We start from the raw sequence: 26,816 nt of genomic DNA, 5'->3' as shown, positions 1-26,816 counted from the left end.
GTTGCAGAGATGATGGACAAGTTCTAATGGCAATAATAAACTGTTCATCCTTTCAGTATTCAGTGAATGTTTATGTAGACCCATACTCAAAATTGAATTCCAAAAATTGAATTGTCCTCTAGGATGTCAAGTTGCTTTCCATTTGAATGGGAAAGATCACAGTACTAACTACCAATTATCTGTATCTTTGAGGTCTCAACCATCTTTTAGAAAGAAACAGTCATTATCATCAAACTTCTGACATGTACCCTCAAGGGGTATATAGGATATGATAGTACTGCATGAAAAATTTTCATCATTACTAACTTCCTATCTACAATTTTCCTCCAAATCAGTCTGTTATTTGTCAAGACTCCAATATTATCAGGTCTTATATTTCTGCCTCCTAAGGCACTTTTTTACTGTATCAATCCACCTATATCTTGATCTTCCTCTGGGTCTTTTTCCTGCCAACCTGGCAGAGAACACTTGTTTTGCTGTTTCCTCCCCCATTCTGTTTAAGTGACCAAACCACCTGCGATTAACTCTGCTAACACATTCCTGGATACTAACAATGTCAAATTCTTTCCTAATATCCTCGTTTTTAGATATTGCCATTGATGCCATCTGTCCACGCCTATATTCTTTCTCAGGACTCATATCTGCGGTCTATAGTCTTTGGTCAAGTGTTTTACCTCTAACCCAGGTCTCAGAAAATTGGTTTGAACACTGTGTTGTATACAGCTAATTTACTGGTTTGACTAATTTCTCTCTTATTCCATATAAATTTATTCAGTTGACTTCCTACCATACCAGTTTTGTTGATTCATATATCTACATCTATATTTAATTTAACATCTTCACTAAAAATCATGCCTAAGTAGCTGAAATGTTTTACTTGTTCTATAAGTTCTCCATTCACAATGCAGTTGATATTTTCAATGCTTCTGCCTATTTTCATTGTCTTGTTATTGCTGACCTTCATACCATATCTATTACAACAGTTATTCAATTTAGTCAGGGAATCTTGCAGAGTTGTAGCAGACTTATTTAGAAGTATAACATCATCTGCATAAAGCAAAGAGCCAACATTAACATCTCCAATTTTGATATCAGGATTAACCCCCCAACCGGCCATGACGTCTTTAGATGTACAGCTAAATCTGGATACGATTCTGTAACACCTATTGAATAACATGGATAAGAAGTGCAATTTGGTCTCACTACTTCATCCACCTCAGCCAGTAGAGTGGTTAATACCACTTTTCTTCATAATGTGATACATATAGATAATAAATAACAGAAGGGATAATGTACATCCTTGTCTGGCACCAGATTTAACATTAAACCATCTTATATTGCTTGATATAATGCTCCACAGACACCACACAACCTGTAGAGTTTGGAATAGCTTCTCTCTTGGGACCTTGTCATATGCCTTTTCCAGATCAACAAAACTTAAATATAAATCTTTGTTATATTCCCATCATTTCTCAACTATCTCCATAAAGGAAAATCTAATCCTGACAGCCTCTATTTGGCCTGAATCCAGCTTGTTCTTCACCAAGCTTCTCTTCCACAATCCTTCTGAACCATTTCTCAAGTATACTTGCATAAATCTTAATAGGAACACTCAGTAGAGAAATACTAAATCTGAATGTGAGAAATAATTCTCACATTCAGATTTATTTCCCTTTCTATATATATATATATATAAATATATATATACGGGTATTATGAGAGCTTGAGTCCAATCATCTGGAATTCGTCCCTCTTTCCAGCCTTCTGAACTATGCAGTGCAACCACTGTAAGACTTTTATAGTGGTTGCACTGCATAGTTCAACCACTATAAAATCCACATTTCAGGCTTTTGATGGCATTTTCTACTTCAAGAATGGATATATATATTCATGATTACATTCTGGTCTGTTTTTTTTACTACTGTGCTGTCACTGATTGTTTCATTTAGCTATTTTTCGAAATAATCACTCCATACTTTTAGGATATCTTTTTCTCCAGTTTTCATGTCACCTTTATCATCTCTAATTGGTCTTACCATATATTAGTAACCCAAGGAATGAAAAAAAAAAAAAAAAAATCATCATGATCAAATTCTTGACATGTACCCTCAAGGGTGTACAGGATATGATAGCACTACATGAAAAATTTACATCATTACTAACTTCCTATCTACAATTTTCCTCCAAATCAGTCTGTTACTTGTCAAGACTCCAATATTATCAGATCTTATTTTTCTATCGTCTAAGGCACTTTGTACCGTATCAATCCACCTATATCTTGGTCTTCCTCTGGGTCATTCTCCAGCCAGCCTGGCAGAGATTAGCAAAACACTTGTTTTGCTAATCTTTCTCACCCATTCTGTTTAAGTGACCATGCCACCTGAGATTGGCTCTGCTAACATATTCCTGGATGCTGCCAATGTCTAGTTTTTTCCAAATATCCTCATTTTTAATATGATATTGCCATTGATGCCATCTGTTCATGCTTATATTCTTTCTCAGGACTCTCATATCTGCAGTCTCTAGTCTTTGGTCAAGTGTTTTACTTTTGACCTAGCTCTCAGATCCATAAGTTAAAACTGGTCTGAACACTGTCTTGTATACAGCTAATTTAGTGTTCCGACTAATTTCTCTCTTATTCCATATGAATTTATTCAACTGACTTCCTACCATACCAGCTTTGTTGATTCTGTTGTCTATTTCCATATTTAATTTACCAACTTCACTAAAAATCGTGCCTAAGTAGCTGAAATGTTTTACTTGTTCCACAGGTTCTCCATTCACAACACAGTTGACATTTTCAATGTTTCTACCGATTTTCATTGTCTTTGTCTTTTTATTGATGACCTTCATACCATATCTATTACAACAGTTATTCAATTTAGTCAGGGAATCTTGCAGACTTGTAGTGGATTTATTTAGAAGTATAACATCGTCTGCATAAAGCAAAGAGCTAACATTAACATCTCCAATTTTGATATCATGTTTAATACTACTTTCCTTCATAATGTGATCCATATAGATAATGAATAACAGAGGGGATAATGTACATCCTTGTCTCACACCAGACTCAACATTAAACCATCTTCCTGTACTTCCTTCAATTCTAACTGCTGGCTTGCAACTCAAATAAAGACTAAGTATTGCTTGATATAATGCCCCATTGACACCATATAACTATAGCGTATTGAATAGTTTCTTTCTTGGCACCTTATCATATGCCTTTTCCAAATCGACAAAACTTAAATATAGATCTTTGTTATATTCCCATGCTTTCTCGAGTATTTGTTGTAAAGTGAAGATCTGATCCTGACAGCCTCTATTTGGCCTGAATCCAGCTTGTTCTTCCACAATTCTTCTCAACCGTTTCTCAAGTATACTTGCATAGATCTTGCCAGGAACACTCATCAGGGAAATACCTCTGTAATTCTCACATTCAGTTTTATTTCCCTTTTTATATATGGGTACTATGAGAGCTGTACTCCAATCATCGGGAATTCGTCCCTCTGTTCACGCCTTCTGAACTATGCAGTGGAGCCACTGTAACACTCTTATACCACCATACTTCAGCATTTCTGGTTGAATATCATCGACTCCTGCTGCCTTTTCACATTTCAAGCCTTTGATGGCTTTTTCTACTTCAAGTATGAATACGCATTCCTGACTATATGCCTGTTAAGTGTCTTTTACCACTGTGCTATCACTGCTTGTTTCATTTAGCAATTTTTTGAAGTAATTACTCCATACTTCAAGGATATCTTTTTCTCTTGTTTTCATGTCACCTTTATCATCTCTAACTCCTTTTACAGCATTCTTTCCTCCATTTCGAAGCTTCTTCAACAACCTCCAGAATATGTTACCACCTTCTTGATATTTATTTCTATGTTCTTGCCAAAATCCACCCATGACTTTTGTTTAGCTAGTTTTACACAGTGTTTCGCTTTCTTACATTTCTCTCTGTATTCTCTAAGAACACAAGCTGACTTATTTACATAGGAACTTTTGATATGCTTTCTTCTTTTCCTTCGCTGCCTCTTTAACTTCCTGTGTCCACCAGGGAGTTCTGATTTTTCTATCCTTGCAGACAACCTCACTACATGCCTCCATGACTGAATCAATCAGGGTTTTCTTCAAGGCTTGCCACTGAATCTCAAGTTTGGTTCCTGTTCTCAAACTCTCATTTTTTCTTCAATAATCTTTGTGTATTTTAGTCTACAGTTCACATCTGAGAGCTGCTAAACTTTTATTCGCTTTAAAACTTTCTTACATGTCATTCTTTTCAATATGAAATTCAATTTTATCCTGCTCAAGACTAAATAGTGATCACTTCCAATTTCAAATCCTCTGTACACTCTGGTGTCCTGCACCAGAGAGAAAACATCACTATCAACAATAACATAGTGAATGAGACTTTTCTTATTCCTTGCCTCTGCCCTCCATGTGAATTTGTGCACATTTTTATGTTGGAACATGGTGTTAGTAATAACTAGTCCATGTTCTGAGCAGAAATCCAACAGGTATTTGCCATTATAATTAGCTTTGCTCTTTTCTCCAAATTTTCCCAAAATATTTTTATATGTCTGACAATCATTTCCTACTCTGCTATTTAGATCCCCAACAAGGACCAAATTTTCCTTTTTCATTGTGGAAAAAGGAAAAGTTGAATCTTCTGTTGGACCATAGGCACAAATAAGTCTCATTGTCCAATTCCCTATTCTGATATTTGCCCACATCACTCTACTTGAGACTGCCTGCCATTCAAGAAGATTTACCTCGTATTTTGTGTTGAATACTATGGCTACTCCTTCTTTTCCTTGATTGTCATTGCCTGAATATAACATTTTGTATTTATTGCTCAGAAAGATCTCACCAGTTTTGGACTTTTTTGTTTCAGTCACCCCTATTATGTCGATCTGGTACTTATCTAATTCCTCCGCTAGCTCCATTTCTTTGCCATTCAGGCTTCTTATGTTGATAGTACCGATCTTTAACTCTGGTGATATTGAGTTGGGGTGTGCTTTCAGATTTGTTCCAGTAGCTGACTTTTCGCAGTTCGCCCTGGTTCCCTGGCGAAAATAACGGGGGCCTTGTTTAACCAGGCGACGCCCCATCCTGCATGAAATTTTGTCATGTTGTACCATCATTTTGTATATTGGTTTAAGCCAATAAGAATACAATTTGGTCGGCTAAATCCCAAATTGCTAGCCCATCCTCGTTCGTTCAGTATCCAGGTAGATACCCAACAGGGTGTACCACGAGACGGTGAGGATTGGACATTAGGTCAGAAACACTGGTCGGTTCTCCGCATTCCTTTAAAGGCTATGTAGAGGTCTCCTCTCAGTTATACAGCTTTGAACCTAAAAAATATATATATATATGTTAAAGATGCCAAGCTATTTTAAACCTGGTTTATATATATATCTGGCTATGTTTGAACATCCATCAAATATAGAGTATAAGATGATTTTTATATAGTATAAGAACAAAAACCAGAAGGATAAGGATATTTTCATATAGACATCACATATAAGAATTCACATTAAAAAAGTGAGAATAGTGCACTGGCAGAGATGTATTGTTTGTTTGGACATATATGTTTTTAAGTATTTCCTGGAGATGTGTTTATGAACTTTTTAAGTCTTTATACTTAAAATTAATGCTGGCATATTACATGCAGCAATGAACAAGTTTTGTAGAAATTTGTAATATATTACTAAGGAAGAGCAGCAACTGCTTCCTCTCCAAACAAACATTTTTTTTATAAGTTTCCTAGAGCGAAAAAAATTGCAATGATAAACTTTTAAGAAATACAGGAGTTTTTCTGCATTTGTAAGGCACATAGCAGTAACATCTCAAAGATATTCCAGCCTAATGAACTGATGAGGCATGAACTGCCTCATTAATCAACAATCTCTACTTACAAGTGGTCTAGCTGAGATGATATTCCAGAAACAAACTTTGGTTATTTATATTTAAGTAAAGGATTAAAGAAGAATATAATTTCTGGTCAAGTATATTTTACTTTGTAAACAAGCTTTATACATCCTTCTCTGATTCAGAGTATTTTAACAACATGGTGACACACCATTTGTCTATTTGTATGTGGAAAATATATGAATTTTGCATTGATTCAACTTTCATATCTTCTTACGTTATGATGAGAGCTCAATAAAGGTTGAAACCAGTCTGGGTAGTGACTCCTCTCGTAATACAGAGCAATATACAAGGACTGTCCAGAAAGTAAGTTCCGTTTGTAAATATTTTCGCTGCAGCACTGCAATTGCAATGGTGCGTATGTATGCTCAGTTTGTTGATTCCTTAGCAAGGCATTGGTGCCATTTTCATACATCCTCGCAGTGCATACACTTCTTGGTGTGTGCGTTTATAATGTCTAAGGAAATCAAATCACCCGCCGCATGTGAAATTAGGTTATCTGTTTCTTGGATGCGTGGAACGTTAAAGCATCTGAAATTCATCAGAAAAATTACTGCGGTTTAGGGAGAACATGTAATGAGTGATTCAATGATACAAACATGTGTAAGACTTTTTAATGAAGGAAGAAAAGGTGTGCACGATGATGAACAGAGCGGATGACCATCTTTAGTGACTGACGATTTAATGTGTTCAGTTGAAGATTTAATGTGTTCAGAATAGGGGATTCACTATGACGTCACTCTCGCTGCAATTTCCAGAAGTTTTACATTCATGTCTTCATGAAATTGTATGCACGCTGGGTGCCGCAATTGTTACAGAACAACACAAAGTGAATCAGATGGGCAGTGCGTTGGAATTCTTGACATGCTACCATGAGGATGGTGATGCTTTCCTGAGGAGAGTTGTCATTGGGGAAGAGACTTGGGTGTCACATACAACCTCTGAATCCAAACAGAAGTCCATGGAGTTGAGGTACACCTCATCACCAGTCAAGACAAAACTGAAGACAACGGTTTCCACTCAGAAAATCATATGCACTGTGTTTTGGGAAAGATGAGGAATTTAGCTGCTAGACTTCTTGGGTCAAGGCTCCACAATCAACGCGAGTATGTACTGTCGAACCCTTAAGAAACTGCATTATGCAATCCAAAATAAGCGATGTGGCATTCTTACCAGGGGCATTGTTTTGATTCATGATAACGCCCGCCCGCCCACACACACACACATGGCTGGCGTAACACACTTCTCGCCACCTTCGGCTAGGAACAATTCCATCATCCCCCATATAGTCCTGAACTCGCACCAAGCGACTTTCACCCGTTCAAACATCTGAAATCTTTCCTTGGTGGCCGGCGGTTTCAAGATGACGACGAGGTCAAAGAAGCAGTCAATACATCACAAGCGGCAGCCTTCTACAACGAAGGTATACAACTTGGTGCCCCATTATGATAAATGCCTGAACAATAGCAGAAATTATGTAGAAAGTAGTGAAAGGTGTCTACTTTAATTTCCAATAATTTTTTTTTGTAAGTATATTTTTGTTTCTCTAATAGTCCATCGGAACTTACTTTCTGGATGTCCCTCGTACATGTTCAAAAGGGAGTATACTGTATTATGAGATAATGAGACAAGTGATGTGAAGTCAATTGCAGATAGTAGCCTAGTCATGAAAATACTTTCCAAGCAAACACTGCTTACACTTGAGTAAAGGATTAAACAAGAATATAATTTTTTGCCAATTATAATTCAGAAATATCCAGTTATTTTTTCAGCACAAAATATTTTATCTATTTTTACCATATTCATTAAGCCTAAATATTTTTTACTTTTAATATTTCTAATATTATTTTATACAATACAAAATCATGCTTCATTTAAAACTAGAAATTTGAGTTACTTTCAGGAGCATTTTCCAAGAAAGTCTGTTTACTCTTTTTTCTCAAAGATGAAACAATTACCTTATTAAAAAAAAGTATATCATATTTATTCAAATTACAATTCTGAATGCATTTTCCATGGCCAAGTAACCCTGAAAAAGATTTTTGCATGATGTACAGTTATTATTCCTTATTCCCATCTATAAGAACAATATCCAGTTCTTCAAAACAAATATCAGCATATTACTTGACTCTTGCCCTGTCCACACATGGCACTGATCTGCCATAGGCTTTGTAGACTCTCATGTGTGAAAATTAAACATATATGAAATATATTTCATTTCCACACATGAGCATATATTATTTAAATATTTAAAAATATACACAGGCAGTTCCCAACTTATATATAAATTTGAAGTTATGAAAGTGATAGAAAATGGTGAATTAATCATATGTTATTTGTCTGCCATCAACGGCAGACAGCCCACACCTGTGTGCACTTTTCAAACTTTTACATGGACGTCCTATATTTTCAGCATTTGTGTAGATCCTAATGTCTCATGGATGAATTAGCATGTTATTTAGAGATTTATGAAGAGAAGAAACAGGTCATGTTCAGTAATCTGTTGATAACTTAAAAAGAAAGGTCGAGTGGCTAAATTAAAGATTTGTTTTTCCTATTTTCACAGGAAAAATAAACGTTTTTACTGTGTTATATTACTTTGCATTCATAATTACATACTGAAATCCAATTTGTGAATTCTGTGACTGAAACTAATAAATAACCTTTAAAGCATGTTAATGCATTATTACATGTAATATAAACATGTAAGTAATAAGCTGTGACTAACAAATGAAGGGTAAAATTTGAGTTAGGTAAAGTTTGTGGAACATTATAAGTCAGGGGACCTAAAAAGGAAATATTACACATGAATTTTTAATCTCATTATATATTATGTAAAACAATATTTATAAATGTTTTTTATAAAAATTTATAAGTCAGGGAATGCCTCTATTTAAAATCTGAAATATATATGAAACACATATTTCATAAAATGGAAAAATAAATCAAATTAGTGCTTGACAGATATTTATAAGATTTTAATACTATTTGCTTGAGATTTTATCAGCAAAATATGTGAGATAAAACACAATCCTAAGAGATTATGTTTTATTTTATTTCTATTTCATTTAATTCATATTTCATTCTAAAGAATGAAATGAATAATTTATACCAATAAATACTAGATCTCATTTAAAATTAGATTTAAAAAAAAAAATGATGATTTCTATTTTATGTCACATAATAATGGAACAATTTTTACAGGGATATTCAGAATTTTTTTTTTATAAAAAGCAAATGATTACAGTTACATGACCTTTTATATATATATATATACAAAAATAGTTTTTAGATCAATGATATCTATTCATACTGTGTTACATCACCTAAATATTCACACACTGTATCATAATCTAATTCTAATATACTGTCCCTGTCAGAAAGCAGCTGAACTGTGGCAACACAATTGGTTTTGTCTCTCTTCAAAATCATGCCTATCTGTAAAAGGAAATATCATTTCACGTGAATTTCCAATCTTAATAATTATTATGGAAAATGATATTTAACAGCAATTCAAATTATTTCAGTTATAAATTTTTAGTGAAGTAACAAATTTCTTCAAAAATATTTTATCATCAATGCAACAAAATAAAAATATATCTGAAATTATCCTCTGATTTTAGTGTTATGAGAAAACAATGAGCATCATGAAATTCCTGCCATATATCCTCAAGAAGTGTACAGGATATGATAGCACTACATGAAAAATTTACATCATTACTAACTTCCTATCTATAATTTTCCTGCAAATCAGTCTGTTAAATGTCAAGACTCCAATATTATCAGGTCTTATATTTCTGTCTTCTAAGGCACTTTTTTTTTTTTTTTTTTTTTTTTTTTTTTTTTTTTTACTGTATCAATCCACCTATATCTTGGTCTTCCTCTGAGTCTTTTTTCTGCCAACTTGGCAGGGAACACTTGTTTTCCTAATCTTTCATCACCCATTCTGCTTAACTGACCATACCACCTGAAATTAGCTCTGCTAATGCATTCCTGGATGTTGGCAATATCAAGTTCTTTCCTAATATCCTCGTTTTTAATATGATATTTCCATTGTTGCCATCTGTTCATGCCCCTAATCTTTCTCAGGACTCTCATATCTGCAGTCTCTAGTCTTTGGTCAAGTGTTTTAATTCTAACCCAGCTCTCACGTCCATAAGTTAAAATTGGTTTAAACACTATCTTGTATACAGCTAATTCAGTGTTTTGGCTAATTTCTCTCTTATTCCATATAAATTTATTCAGTTGACTTCCTACAATACCAGCTTTGTTGATTCTGTTGTCTATTTTCATATTTAACTTACCATCTTCACTAAAAATTGTGCCTAAGTAGCTGAAATGTTTTACTTGTTCTATAGGTTCTCCATTCACAATGTAGTTGATATTTTCAATGCTTCTGCCTATTTTCATTGTCTTTGTCTTGTTATTGCTCACCTTCATATTGTATCTATTACAAGAGTTATTCAATTTAGTCAGAAAATCTTGAAGACTTGTAGTAGATTTATTTAGAATTATAACATCATCCACATAAAGTAAAGAGCTGAGATTATCATCTCCAATTTCGATATCAAGTTTAATACTACTTTCCTTCATAATGTAATGTGATCCATATATACAATGAATAACAGAGAGGATACTGTACATCTTTATCTGACACCAGATTTAACATCAAACCATCTTCCTGTACTTCCTGCAATTATAACTACCGACTTACAACTCAAATAAATTATTGCTTGATAAAATGGTCCATTGACCCTATGTAACTATAGCATTTTGAATAACTTTTCTCTTTGCACCTTGTCATATGCCTTTTGCAGGTCTACAAAATTTAAATACAGATCTTTGTTGTATTCCCATGATTTCCCAACTATTTGTTGTAAGAATAATAAACATAATGAACATGCCTGAAAAAAAAATCCTTGTGATAAGGCTAAGTATTACATCATACTGCTGGAATTATAAGTATCGATGAGAACGTTAATTTTCAATATCAGTATTTACAATTATGATTCTGAATTTATGACAGTAAGCACTACTACTTTTTCATCTTTTAGCATTCTTTTAGCATAATTTGTTGTTAAGAAGCTAGTGCATTAGTATAATCAAGTTTTTCAGTGTTTTACTGAAATATTGGACTTCCTAAATGCACACACCACACCACACCACAACACACACACACACACACACACACACACACACACACACACACACAATGATTATTATATACAGCAATACCTTGCAATAATGTGGTTTCAAAAAGTGAATGTTGCATTTCACTATAACGTGGTCTGTAATTAAGGTAAAATTTACTACCATACATTTATTCATCAGAAATGCAATTATAATGATTATATTTCTTGTAGAAAGGCTTATATAATGGTTATACATGATTATTAAATAATCATGTATAACCATTTCCTAAAAAAACATAGCAACCTCTTGTTACAGACCATATAGAAAATTGGCATCCCTTATCTGCTCCACTAAAGACCAACCACTTCCCCTAGACCTACCTGGTGTATACCAGGTCCCTCACAGCTGTAAACTGTCCTACTTTGGCCCAACAGGCAGGACAGTGAATATCAGAATTTCAGAACAAAGGACTACATCCGGTTTCACCAGTACAGCCACTCTGGGTTTGCAGACCATGTTCTGGATACACACCACAGAATAAGGTGGAAGAAAGCCACAATAATACACTGCAGCAAGTTCAAATTTGAAAGAGTATTCATGGAATCAGCCTCAGCCCTAAGAAACATGTCAAACCTCAACAAATTTGGATGCATGAGACTGCCCCAAATTTGGGAAACATACATCAGGAGAACTTCAGCCCAACGGCCAAGAATACCTAATGTATTATTATTATTACAACACTAGGGGCTCCATCAGGACTTTAGGAAAAACAGTAGCTTTCTCGCTTCATCCTCATTTGCTGTGTGTGTGTGTGTAGTACCTGCGTGCATGTGTCTTTATCTTAAGTTCCCATGAAGATGACGTTGCCAAAATATTGGAAATATATATTAAAGTTTAATTTATATTCTAGTATACGTTGTGAATTCCTTAAGTTATTTTATAATCATAATGATTATATGTTTCATTATTAATTATGCAATGCATTGGAGCAGCAATTGTTATAGAATTAAGGTAACACGTTTACAGGGGGTTACAAGTTCTGAAAGCTCCAAAGTATTGATGTGCATGCCAATCTAGTAAATTTGAATGCTACCAAAAGACCTATTTTATTTCTTGTGAGAAAGATCTCACTTTACTTTCCCTTACCTTTGGTAACATTTAAATGTGTAGTTTTTCCTGGCACAAGCACATCACATCCACAGCCCAAAGAACTTGGTCTACAGATGTGATGTATTTGTTTCCATCTGCTTCAGTTTTAGAAATGACTTCTTTGTACAATTCCTAACGACATAAATTCCAAATCTACCCCATCTTAGAATACTGTTCTCACATTTAGAGTGGTATTCCATAAACTTCCCTATCTTTCTCATAGAATCACTCCAATGTCAGTTTCAGTAAGGAAATACCATGAGTAGACATATTACTTACAATTATAATAAACAGAATTAACTCACTTAAAATATTCTTTATTAGTAGAATTTTCACCTGAGTATCACAGGCATCATCAGTACAAGTATAAAGGCTAATTAAACAATAACTGACATATTCACAAGGCACCACCTATGTAGCTAAAGTAAGATAATAAAAATGGTCCTTGAATTTCATAAACTTATTAAAAAAAACTATATATATATATATATATGTGTGTGTGTGTGTACAATTACAAAAGTTAGGAAAGATTAGCTGATTTATAGAGTACTATCTCCCACAAAGGGGATAGACGCAGACCATCAGATCTGTTTAAGTTAGGGGAGTGAAGTAACATTTCAGGCACCCGCAGGAGTTATTTAGTGTTTTCTTTTTTATTTGACTACCGGTAGGATCCGATGCGAGGGACCTGCAAGTTGAATAGTCACGGAGTAACAGTAAGATTTTTCTCTCGTATTCTCTTCTGCCTTGAATGAAGATAAAAAGAAAACACTAAAAACCACCTGCAGGCGCCAACCTAGATTATAGGGTCTTCCAAAGCTGTAGACTGTATAGGTTGTCCCACTTACAAAATTTCTGTCAAATTCACTCACTTCTTCAATTAGAACTGCTACATTTTTGTAATAGATTTCACGGTTTTGATATGAACACAGATGATTAAGAAAATAACTATTTATTAACTTAAAAGCTAATATTTTGCTGATATTATATCCAGCATCTTCAGAGCACACAACACAAAGTTTGTTACAAATGCAAAACAACCACAATCCGGTGTAACAGTGGGGCTAATAAAAGTAATTGCAGCGTGCAACACAAGACTAAAGTCCTAATATGGCACCATCTAGGTTTAAAAAAAAAAAAAAATCACAGTTTTGAAATAGTAGTCCAAATGATAGTCTCAGAAAGTTTGAAATAAAATAAAAGTAATAAATATTAATAAATAAATATTAATATAAAATATCAACTTTCTCACCTACAACACACTTTCTTAACCAACGGTTATAATCCCCATAAAATAGATAACATACTAAATGCTACCCAGAAATCCCCTCTATCTGCCACAGAAGACTACAATAAAACTATCACCATCCCATACATTAAAGGCACATCTGAAAAGATATCTAGGGTGCTTAACAAACACCAACTACGCACAGTATTTAAACCTTATGTAAAATTAGCAACTCTCATCCGTTCACCTAAGGACAAATGCACTCCTTTATTACATCCAGGAGTCTATGAAGTGCCCTGTTCTTGCCATCAAGCCTACTATGGACAGACAGGAAGAACTGTGGACATCTGCCTCAGTGAACACAAAAATTATATCCGACACTTTCACTATGGCAAGTCGGGTCTGGCAGACCATGCTTTGGATATCCCTACACACAGGATCAATTGGAAAGAAACAAAAGTAATGCACAGAAGCTTCTACAAGTCAGAGAGGTTGTTCCTGGAATCAACAGAAGCCTTAAAACATACTCCGAACCTTAACAAGTATGGCTGTATAAATCTACCAAAGATTTGGGAGACAGTCATCTTAAGACCAAATTAATATTTATTACTTTTATTTTATTTCAAACTTTCTAAGACTATCATTTGGACTACTATTTCAAAACTGTGATTTTTTTTTTTTTTAAAACCTAGATGGTGCCATATTAGGACTTTAGTCTTGTGTTGCACGCTGCAATTACTTTTACTAGCCCCACTGTTACACCGGATTGTGGTTGTTTTGCATTTGTAGCAAACTTTGTGCTGTGTGCTCTGAAGATGCTGGATATAATACCAGTGAAATATTGGCTTTTAAGTTAATAAATAGTTATTTTCTTAATCATCTGTGTTCATATCAAATCGTGAAATCTATTACAAAAATGTCTGACGAACACATAAGCCTATCCACGCGTAGAACTGCTACATATACATAAAAAATTCTTTGGATTTCAGAAATAAAATTTCATTAGTCTAGATGTTGTTTTTCTATTTACGAATGTTCCGATAGTGGACAGCATTGAATTACTGCACCAAGAATTTCCTCCAGACATAGTGAAATTATCTGAATCTGTAATAAAGTCTGTTTTTTTTTCCCTTCAAAAAACCAGTTATACCAACAAATCGAAGGAACAGCAATGAGTAATCCCATATCTCCTGCTATTGCCAACTTCTTCATGGAGCACCTCAAACAACGTATTTTTGACATTTCACCTAGACCTAACCATTGGTTCAGATATGTGGATGACATTAATGCCATATGAAAGGGCACTTCTGAAGAATTACAACAGTTTCTCTCAAAAATAAATGCACTTCATCCAAGGATCCAGTTCACCCTAGAAGTAGAAGTAAATAAACAGTAAGCCTTTCTAGATCTCTTAATTCTTCAACAGCCAGATGGTAATCTATAATTCAGTCTATAGGAAGGAGACTCATACAGGCTATTACATCCATGCTGAATCACATCACCATCAGTCAAAAGGCAGGTACTATAAAAATACTGGTTCTTCGAGCCCACTCCTTTTGTTCTTCAGAAGAACTATTACAGAAAGAATTGCAATACATTAATTCCTCCTCCTTATCCAATGGATATAACAATTCCTTCATAAAAAGAGCGTTAAGTAGTCGTGTTTCAGCATCCATTTCAAATACAGAAGAAATAACGTGTATACCAATCCCTATGTGCAAGGCGTTAGCGAACACAATAACTAAAGTGTTAAAACCACTAAATATTTGTGTTGGCTTTCAACTAATCAGAAAAATTTCCACATTCCTCATGTCTCCAAAGGACAAGTTCCCACATCTGTTATCCAGGTGTCTACCAGATTCCCTGCTCTTGTGGGTTATCATATTTCGGACAAACAGAAAGATCTGCTCTTATCCGGTTAGAAGAACACAAGTCGTATATTCAGTATCTTGACTCCGAACAGTCTGGACTTGCAGAGCATGCCATCAACACCAGAGAGAGTTCACTGGAACAAGATAAAAGTCATTTGCAAAACTCGGTTCCCCATGGAATGGCTTTACAAAGAAACATGTGAAATGTTACTTCATTCCCCTAACTTAAACAGATCCGATGGTCAATTAGATTAGCTGATTTATAGAGTACTATCTCCCACAAAGGGGATAGATAGTACTCTATAAATCAGCTAATTTTTCCTAACTTTTGTAATTGTATACACACACAAAAATAAAAAAAACTATATATATATAGTTTTTTTTTTTAATAAGTTTAGGAAATTTAAGGACCATCACTAGGTGACGTTTTGCGAATATGTCAGTTATTATTTAATTAGCCTATGTACTTATACTGATGATGCCTGTGATACTCAGGTGAAAATTCTACTAATAAAGAATATTTTAGCTGAGTTAATTCCATTATCATAATTGTTAATTCACTCCAATGACTTTCTCAAAAGCTTTGTTACTACATTACCTTTTAAATAAATTTACCCAGCAGATCCCTTTTCTTAATCACCTGATCAATGCTGTTTGACAGATTTTGTAACTGCTCACATGTGGAGTTGATAAATATATAATAATAATATATAATCTTATTATTATTATTAAGAGAGATCTCCAGAAAGTCAGGAACTCATCAAGGGAGGCCACATATTACCCACAGCAGCTATCATACCTGGTTTTGAATTCATTCACACAACCTGCACTCACCACATCCAATGACAATAAATTCCAATCACACACCACTCTATGAGAGAAAAATCGACCTGTAACCCCCTTCTTGGTGGCATTCGTTCTCAATATCCAAGGATGCCCTCTCGTCCTTTCCCCACCCTCCATAAAATAAAAAATTCCAACTACTGATATCCCATATGATCCTTTCAGAAGTTTGTAAGTTTCAATCATATCACCCTTCTTTCTCCTATTTGCTAGTGTCTGTAAATCTGCAAATTCTCAATCTGTCTTCATAATTTGTATTCCACAATCCCAATATCTTTAATACTATATCCACTGTATCAGAATCACCACAGAAACTAGGAGACCAGACCTGCACACAAGAAGTGTCTTATCATGGTTTGCAATGAGGCAAAATGACTTCCTTATCTATACATTTCAAGATTCTTTTCAGTATTGCAATTATCCTCTGAGTTGTATTTGTATATGGTCCTTGAACTTCAACTTCCTATTTACTAAAACCCCAAGATCATTAGCATGATCAGCTTCTCCTAGCATAATCCCAAAAATATAATATGACATTGGATATCTAATCATACCAAAGTGCATAACTTTACATTTACTAACATTGAATTGACAGCCATTTTCATGTCCACAATTCCAGCTAATTCAAATCATTCTGCAAGTACTGCGTATCAGCTGCATTCCTGAAATATATATAAAAATTCCAGTCAACTTTTTTTCAGTACTAAGAGAATAATTCTAATTATGCTACTGATAACAGGACTTCTCCCCATCTCCTTTTTTTTTGTAATAATGACTGGTTCAAAGTTTTTAATCACTGTGGTACAATAGGGCTCTAGCTATTTAAACCTTTTAATAATAATTCACAACAGAAAATAATAAGAAAATAATTAATATATATTTAACTTATTTACTGATATTTCGCTGGTATTATATCTAGCATCTTTAGAGTACAAAAACAGTTTGTCATAGTACACAAACAGCAACAATTTGGTTAACAGTGGGACCAGTTTAAAGAATTGTAACAGACAACACAAGGAATTAAAGTCTTAATTGATGTCATCTATTGTTGGATAAAGAGAGAGAAAAAAACAAGTATTAATTTGATCTTAAAATGACTATCTCCCAGATTTTTGGTAAACTGATACAGCTATAATTTGTATCGAGGTTTAGATAATGTTTTAAAGCTGCTGCTGATTCCAAAAACATTCTGACTTATGACTTCTATGTAGCACATTTGTTTTCTTCCATTTGATCCTGTGTGAAGGGGTATCCAAGGTATGGACTGCTAGTCTGTACCACATTTAAACCATATATCAAATTGGCAACTCTCATCCATTCACCAAGAACAAACTTTCTCCTTTATCACACATCCAGGAGTGTATTAAGTGCTATGTACTTATGACCTACTATGGACAGACAAGAACTTTTGCCTTGGAGAACATACAAAATACATTTGGCGCTATCATTATGGCAAGTTGGGACTAGCAGACCATGCCTTGGTACCCCTTCACACAGAATCAAATGGAAGAAAACAGTTGTGCTGCACAGAAATCATAAGTCAAAGAGATTGTATGGCTCTATCAGTTTACCAAAAATCTGGGAGAAAGTTGTTTTAGGATCAAATACATTGAAATATCAGCAAATAAGTTAAATATATATTAATTATTTTATTATTCTGTGTTGTGAATTAATACCATCAAATAAATTGACATGAACTGCCAACAAATAAGCCTTTCTACTGATTTTGATAATAAGATATTCTCTGGTTCCACCAGAGAATGACTTACATTTGATAATATGATTAGTTATATAATAAGTGAATATGTTTACTGCTAAAAAAGGACTAGGTCATTATGTTGTATGCATATAATTTAATTTTTAATAAAAATATTTATTATTAAAATACATCACCATCAACAAAATTCCTAAGATGTACCTCAAGGATACATATGTGGAACATGAGGTGTCCCTGAGAGTACATAAGATCTTCTCCCTTCTATGTGTTAGACCTACTGGCCTATTACAGGGCTAACTTAAGCCATTCTAAGTTGTACCCCATCTTGAGGATAAGGTGACTAGCCCCATATCCTGTGGCTGTAACTCGTTTGTTCACGAGTAAGATGTCAGATATGTACATATAAGATATAGAACATATTTGTTTTATGCATTTTCTGGTTCTTCAAAAGGTTGGTTAGTTAGTTAGTTAATATATTGGTTATCCTAATGCAGTTGTATTAGCTTGTGTTTTTGTGCATATGTTTATATTCCTGATGATGTCTTCAATATTAAAGTTGAAATATAGGGCTGATCAGTTTATGTCAAAGAATATATTTTATTACTCTATGCACCATTAGCATCAATTTCTTGATATGTACCATCAAGGGGATGTTCAGGTTACTATGCCAGCACTACACGATTAAGTTTACATTCTTATTAATCTTCTATCAATAATTTTCATCCAAATTAGTTATTACTTGTGAGCACTCGAATATTGTCATATCTAATCTTTTGTGCTTCTAAGGCACTTTTAACTGAATCAATCCACCTAGACCTTGGTCTTCCTCTGGGTCTCTTTCCTGCCATCTTAGCATCAAATACCAGCTTTGCTGACCTTTCCTCACCTGTTAAGATTAGCTCTGCCGACACATTCTTGTATGCTAACAATGTCCAAGTTCCTTTCTAATATCTTCATTTTTAATATGATTCTGCCATTGATGACATCAGTTCAATCTACTAATTTTTCTCAGAATATCATAGATATTCTGAGAAAAATTATGGGATATATCATACCCACAGATAGGATATCTGAGAATATTTTCTCAGATATCCTCATATCTGTGGTCTCTAGTCTTTGATCAAATGCTTTATTTCTAACCCAAATATCAGATCCACAACTTAAAACTGGTTTGAACACTGCCTTGTATACTACTAATTTGGTATTTGGCTAATTTCTCTCTTATTTCATATAAATTTATTCAGCTGTCTACCCATCATAACAGCTCCGTTGTCTATTTCAGATTTAACTTGCCATCTTCACTAATAACTGTACTTAAATAGCTGAACACACACACGAATCTAATAATGAATACTGTACTTGCCCTTAGAGGATGCAGCAGAGGAGTGCCGAACCAGCTGCATTAATTCGTCATAAGCCCCTCATTAGGGAATGAACTCAACCCGTCCTAACGGACAGATGAGAAAGATGGGATACGAAATAGCTGAAATACTTTTCTAGCATGAATACACTTGGAAGTTTTCTATGTTCCTGCCTATTTTCATAGTTTTGGTCTCTTCATCGATGATTTTCATGCCAAATTTGTTACAGCTATTATTCGATTTAGTTAGAGAATACTGCAGGCTTACATTAGACAAGTTTATGTCTGTCTTTTTTTTTTAACCTGATCTTAGAAGTACAACATCATCTGCATAAAGCAAAGAATGAAGTCTGACATGTCCAATTCTAATATCAGGCCTAATGCCACTTTCATAATGTGATCCACATAGATGATAAATAAGATTTGAGATAATGTGCATCCTTGTCATACCCCTGATCTTACATCAAACCATCTTCCGGTATTTCCTTCAATTCTAACTGCTGACATACAACTTAAATACAGACTATATATTGCTCTGTATAATGTTCCATTTACCCTATATAATTGTAGTGTTTTAAAAAGTTTTTCTCTGGTCACCTCATCATATGCATTTACCAGATCTACAAAATTTAAGTATAGATCCTTGTTATATTCCCATCATTTCTCAACTATTTGTTGTAAAGTGAAAATCTGATTCTGACAGCCTCTATTTGGCCTGAATCCAGCTTGTTCTTCGCCAAGTTTCCGTTCTACAATCCTTCTCAACCGTTTCTCAAGTATACTTGCATAAGTCTTACCAGGAACACTCAGTAGGGAAAACCTCTGTAATTCTCACATTCAGCTTTATTCCCTTGTTTATAGATGGGAACTAAGAGAACTCTACTCCAATTATCTGGAACATGACCTTCTGACCACACCCTCTGAATTATACAGTGTAGCCACTGCAAAACCGTTATACCTCCATACTTAAGCATTTCTGGTTGAATATCATCTACTCCAGCTGCCTTTCCACATTTCCAGTTTATGATTTTTTTTTTTTTGTTTTTTTTTTGCCTCAAGTATTGATAATGAACTCCTCTTTACATTTCTCTTGAAAATTTTCTAGTATGGCTCACTGCTTGTTTTCTTTTAACAGTCTTCCAAAATAATTACTCCAGACATATAGGATATCCTTATCTTCAGTTCTCATGTTGCCTTTATCACCTTTGATTCCTTTTACAATACTCTTTCCTATATTTCTGAGTTTTTTCAATTACCTTAAGAACAGTTTGCCACCTTCCTGATATTTATTTTCTATTTTACCAGTCTTCCCATGACTTTTTTTAGCTACTTTTACACTTAGCTTAGCTCTCTTACATTTTTCTCTGTATTCTTTTAGGGCATCTGTGACTTATTTCTTCTTCTTTTTTCCCTAGCTGAATCAATTAACGTATTCTTCAGAGTTTGCCACTAAGACTCCAAAGTTTCGTTCTTGTTTCAATCTGTTTCATTTTTTTCCTCCAACAATGTTTGTGTAGTCAAATCTACAGTTTTCTTGTAAAAGCTGCTCAACTTTAATTTTTTTAAAAAAAACTTTCTTACATGCAGTTCTTTTCAATGTAGTATCCATTGTTATCCTGCTAAGTAATGGTCACTTCCAATTTCAAATCCTCTGTACACTTTTGTATTCTGAACCAGCAATAACTGTCAACAATGACGTAGTCAATGAGGCTTCTCTTATTTCTGTCTTATCTCCACATGAACTTGTGCACATCTATATGTTGGAACATGGTGTTAGTAATGGCTACTTCATGTTCCGAGCAGATGTCCAACAAATACTTACTATTATTATTAACTTTGCCCTTTCCTCCAAATTTTCCCAAAAAATTCCTATATGACAGGTGGGATTCATTTTCCATTCTGCCTTTCGGATCTCCAACAAAGACCACTTTTCCCATTTTCTTTATATCAGATGCCTGTTGTAATGTCTCAAAAAATTCTTCCACTTCTTCCTCAGAAGAACCTTCTATGGGATAACAGGCAGAAATATGTTTCATTGTCCATTTCCTTATTTTGAAGTTTGTCCACATAAATCTACTTGAGGCTTCCAATCAAAAAGTTTATCTTCATGTTTGGTGTTGAATGCCATCACTACTCCTTTTTCTTCATCATTATTGTCTGAATACAACATCCTATTATTATTATTATTATTATGTGACACCTCCAAGGAGTCCAAAGACTCATTGAGGGAGTGTGTGCCAACAGCATTACCTGGAATATTCTGTTAATTATTGATCTCTTTTCCAACTACTAACCATGCTCAAACTTGCTTAACTTTTTGCATGAGCCATTAGTAGCAGAGGCTCTACCAACCTTTGCTGGCCTATGCTTATTATCCTATACTTATTATTTAGTAAGATCTCCCTGTTTTTGTCTTCTTTTTCTCTGTAATGCCAATTATGTTCATGTGGTACTTTTCCAATTCTTCTGAAAGTTCAATTTCCTTTCCATTAATATTCCTTATGTTGATGGTTCCCATCTTCACCTCTTCCGACATTGGGCTTATTCTTCTTCACCTTGATGTTGAGTTGGAGCTTGTTCCAGTAGCTGACTTTTCAGTGTTTGCCCCAATTCTCTGACGAAAACAGCAGGGCGGGCCTTGTTTAACCAGGTGTTAAATCCCAGCCAGTATGAAATCTCATCATGTTGTACCATCATATGCATTTGTAATTTAAGCCAACAGAGAGTAGAATCTGGTCGGCTAAGTCCCATATTGCCAACTCATCCCTGTTCATTCAGTACCAAGTAGTTCAGTACCTACTAATGGGGCACACCATATGAAGGTGAGGAATGGACATTAGGTCAGAAACCCAGCCGGTTCTCCACATTCCTGAAAAGTGATGTAGAGGTCTCCTCTAAGTTATTTGGCTTTGACCCTTAAGCAATCCCTGTATTCTATACATATCTTGAAATTCATCACGGCTCTTTAAGAATTCTGTTAAATTTCTTCTTTAGATGACTCCCATCCACGAAAGTTGTGAACCAACTGTATATTAGTAGTGTGGGTGGGCTAAGGATTTTTTTATTTTATTTACTTATCTAAGCTCTAACCAAATCTTTCTTACTGAAGCTCTAAGAGATCAACTCAAAAGTAGGCAAAATAATTTTACCAGTACCTGTCTCCTATGCTTTCCTTTCACAATCATAACATATCCAGGTTCTTTCCGTGGAATAACAGTCTCTAACATTTCAGGATGAATACCTGTAGAAAGAAAGTTGAGTTTACTTTTCAGTAAAAATAGAATATTAGTGAATATACAATAAAAACTTTCCTATTACCTTCTGATAGATAGCCAAGCTATATTTAATACAGATATAGAAAGGAGGGGAAACAACCCCACCCCCATTCTATTCCTTCCACAAACTCGGTAACCAACATGCGAAATAAACATGGCAGAAAAAACAACAAAGGCCAAGATATAGGTTTGCATACAGGGCACATTATCTGCTCTTCTGAGGGCACTCTCAGACTAGAACAGTGTTTTTCAAACTGTGGGTTTTAACCTATTAGTGGGCTGTGACAAAAAAACATTTTTTTTAAAAAAATGAAGTACTGTATAATAAAAAATATCAGAGTGTATCTCATAGATTTCCTAGCTTTAACACGTTCACATCGGGCAGTGTCATGTTCTGCATTTCCCTTCTAGAAAGAACTCACATGATGTTATATTATATTCCTTCCCATTGAGCAGGTGCATTTGTACCAAGTTTTAAATGTATTCAGCATGCTAGTTTGAATGTTTTTGTTCAATTTTAATTGCGAAATTAGTATTGTCTTAATGTATAGTGTCTGTTGTTTATCATTATAGAGAATCAGGTCATTTTTATCCAGATGTCTCCAATTTACACCAACTTGCTACATGTAGTACAGTGGTATCTCGCTAATCCGAACTAATAAAAACTGCGCTCGTTCAGATTAGCAAATTTTCTCCCCAAGAGGCAACAATAACTAGCGTTTAAGACAAAAATAATCAGATTCTAATGGTACATCAATTTAATTCTGTAAATAAATGAATTAACTGATAGAAAAAATGCTACTGTACTGTAATATAAAACTTAAAAAAATGATACAGTACGCAAGTTTATTTTAGTAAAATATTTAGTTTGTATTTAACTGTATTGTTGAGGATTCTGATTTAATAAAATTGCATAGTTCAGTACATAACTTAATTTGCATAAAAAATATCACTTTCTTGTACAGAACACACAAAAAAAGTTTCACAAAAAAGTTTTTTTTTTAATTTCTTTTGCTTCTTGGAAGCTAAACTTTTTTCGAATGCTTCTTCTCAGAGCTGCATTAGCAATAAAATTTTGTGGAATGGTGTATCATTCTGCTTAGCCTGTTTCTATACATACATTAAAACTGTCAACTGCTTCTTCGTGTTTTACTTTTTTTTCTTAGAGTTCTTTATCGTCATCATCGTCTGCTAATTCATTCTGTAGCATCATATTTATAATTTAAGCATCAGATTTAATTTCGAATTCGCTTTCAGTTCTGCCTGTAATCCATTCTGTACAATCTGTTTGTGAAATTTCAACATCTGGATTTATATTTTTAACCAAATTATGCCCGTTTTGAATATCCGCTTTTTGTGTATCACTCTAGTTATCTTCGTAAATTCCAGCAGGCCACAGTTTTTTCTATGACGCTCGACAGCAGTGATTCTTCCCGACAATATAGTATGTACTGTACAATATAAAAAAGCAAACGTGAACACACAATAAATCAAAATAGGCCTACAGTGTAACCATACATTGAGAGTATGAAAAAAAATATATACTGTACTGTAATAATAATAAAATAAATAATAATAGTTAAAATAATAATTATTAAATAAAAATAATAGCACACAAAATAATAATACGTAATAAATAAAACTTTTTTTTTCTTTCAAACCGCAGTTCGGATTACTGGAGGGTTCGGACTAAAGAGGTTCAGATTAGCGAGATATTACTGTACATATTAATTGTGTCCATAATATATCTAGTGGTACAATAAAGCTACTGCTTTTTCTTGCATTTGCAGTGCAATGTCTATTGGGAAGTGGATATTTATCACTATGCAGAGACATTTTCACACATATTCTGAAAGAATAGGCACAGTGTGCAAAACTGTTCACTCCCATGAATAAAAATGAATCTTTCTATGTTTTATAGTAATGACACTTGTGGTATTAAATAAAATATTTCCTAATTTCTGTTTTTGTTTATTTTGATTTTTCCTGCCCTATGTTATATTTAACTTAATAAAATTCATGTTTGATACTTTGCTACATTTTTGTTTTCACTGTATTAATTATAAGACATGTATTGTTTTGTGAAACTTTTGTTTCAGTTTAGTGTGCGTGTGTTTCATCTCCTCAATGGAGAGGAATTGACCCTAAAGGTAGTACACAACAATAAGGCAACTAGTAGCAAAGATGGACTAAGCTACATGCATTTTGCAATCTTCCAAAAATTAGTTTAATATCTTGAGGGTCGATAGGACACATAAAATATTAAACTAATAAGGACAGATACCACACTTTTCGCACCTCAGCTTTTTGACTAAGATAAGAGTGTGATACCTGTTCTTATCAGCTTAATATCTGAAGAACATGCTATTGTTGCAATGTTTAAAGAGATCTACAGTGTTGAAGGAAATCATAGATCTCTTTAAACATTGCACAAATAGCACTTTCTTCATATTCCAATAAGAATATTTCAAACATAAGCAAGGATCAGCAATGGGCTCTTCCCTTTCTTCATTGTTAGTTAATATCTGATATATATAGCCACAAGATATTAAACTGATTTTTGAAAGATGGCAAAATGCTTGGGGTTTGCTCCACCCTTGCTATGAGTTGCCTGATATTGCACAACCTCAGTTCTTTCAAGGTATCACTTCTGGACCTTTATATGTATATACATATACAGGTTTTGGAAATTTTTCCACTTGGTTATACTATAAATTAAAGATGCCAATAAATTATATTCTTGGTTTAATCAATCATACAGAACAAATTTCCACCCGATATGATTACCCTCTTTGTCCATGTACTTCGCTCCAGGTATTTCATGTGTTGCAAAATAATTTATACCTGCAAAAAGAAGGTATGGTTATGGGCTTGCCAATTTCCCCCATAGCTGACTTTTACATGGAAAACTTCAAGCAATGAGCTTAGATTCAGCAAGTCTAAAGCAAAAAATTTGGCTCAGATATACTGATGATATATTCACCATTTGGCCCCAACATTGCCAAACTTTAAATACATTTCTAAGTCACCTAAACAAGCAACACAAATGTATCCAATTTACCATCAGGATTAAAAACAATAACTCATTGTTTTGTAAACACACTTGTCACATGCCTTCCCTCGGGCTGTCTTTCCTTCACATTTTACCACAGACATACATACAACAGGCCAATACATACCCAAAGATTCATACCACATCCAACACAAAAACTAGGGATACACTCAAACATAGAGCCCTAACAATTTTCTCTGATGAATAGGCACTGAAGAAGGAATATGGAAGTATTATTCAACCTTTCATAAAAAATGGCTACAACAAAAAAACAGTTCACAAAATCCTCCACCACAAGAACGCCATGAAAGGTAAAAAAAAATTACAAAAATGAAATGCAATACATTAGGGGAATATCAGTAAAGTTAGATAGACCACTACAGAAATACAATATTAAGGCAGCTTTCAAAACTCCTACAAAATTAAAAAGTATACTCAGCTCATCCAAAGATCCCCCTACCTTACCTTGCCCACCTGGGGGTTTACAAAATCCAGTGCACCTGCAACTTACCCTATATAAGGGGAAACAGGGTGCACAATTTCAACAAGACAAACACAAAAGCTGCATTAACAGGTCCGTCAGACCATGCACTCCAAAAGATGTCTCAGAATTAATTGGAAAGGCCCAAATCACTATACTACATCAAAACCTAGTTTGAAAGAAAATTCAAGGAAGCTCATGAGATGCTGATTCATCAACCCAATCTAAACAAGAATATTAACAAGAACAAGATGGATTAGTAATTCCAAGAATCTGGAAGACACATCTGTAACCCATACAGCATTCAGAACATAACGGCAAAACTGCAACATTAAGATAACAGGACTGTAGAGATGAATTTGATGCAGTTCCACTGTAATGTTTTTTAATCATCTGTATATTATTATGTATAAAATATTTTTGGGGTGCTTAAGGGTTAAAGCTGTATAACTGAGAGGAGACCTCCACATAGCCTTTAAAGGAATGTGGAGAACCGACCAGAGCTTCTGACCTAATGACCAATCCTCACCTTCTCTTGGTGCACCCTGTTGGGTATCAACTTGGATCCTGAATGAACGACGATGGGCTGGCAATTTGAGATTTAGCCGACCAAAGTGTATTCTTATTCGTTAAACCAAAATAAAAAATGATGGTACGACATGACAAAATTTCATGCCGGCTGGGGCGTCACCCGGTTAAACAAGGGCCCCGTTGTTTTCGCCAGGGAACCAGGGTGAACAGCGAAAAGTCAGCTACTGGAACAAATCTGAAAA

The 26,816-nt window shown here is 34.4% G+C and overlaps 1 protein-coding gene across 1 annotated transcript in view; it reads right to left on the bottom strand.

Moving 5' to 3' along the window:
* Nucleotides 1-5,997: 5,997 nt before the first annotated feature.
* LOC150106515 (G-patch domain and KOW motifs-containing protein-like) overlaps nucleotides 5,998-26,816 on the bottom strand; it is a 131,629-nt gene continuing 110,810 nt past the window's right edge. Inside the window, exons 9-10 of the mRNA XM_090392510.1 lie at nucleotides 22,391-22,476; nucleotides 5,998-9,372 (exon numbers count right to left, since the gene is read on the bottom strand). Coding sequence (XP_090248636.1) covers nucleotides 9,238-9,372; nucleotides 22,391-22,476 — 221 coding nt within the window. The 3' untranslated portion in view covers nucleotides 5,998-9,237. The remainder of the gene's footprint in view (nucleotides 9,373-22,390; nucleotides 22,477-26,816) is intronic.

Source organism: Typopeltis vanoorti, chromosome 5 (assembly GCF_054136105.1).
Source record: "Typopeltis vanoorti isolate ZY-2024b chromosome 5, IOZ_Tvanoo_1.0, whole genome shotgun sequence".
Taxonomy (NCBI): Eukaryota; Metazoa; Arthropoda; class Arachnida; order Uropygi; family Thelyphonidae; genus Typopeltis; species Typopeltis vanoorti.
Note: the sequence above shows the minus strand (reverse complement) of the source record. Positions and strands in the feature narration are given on the sequence as shown.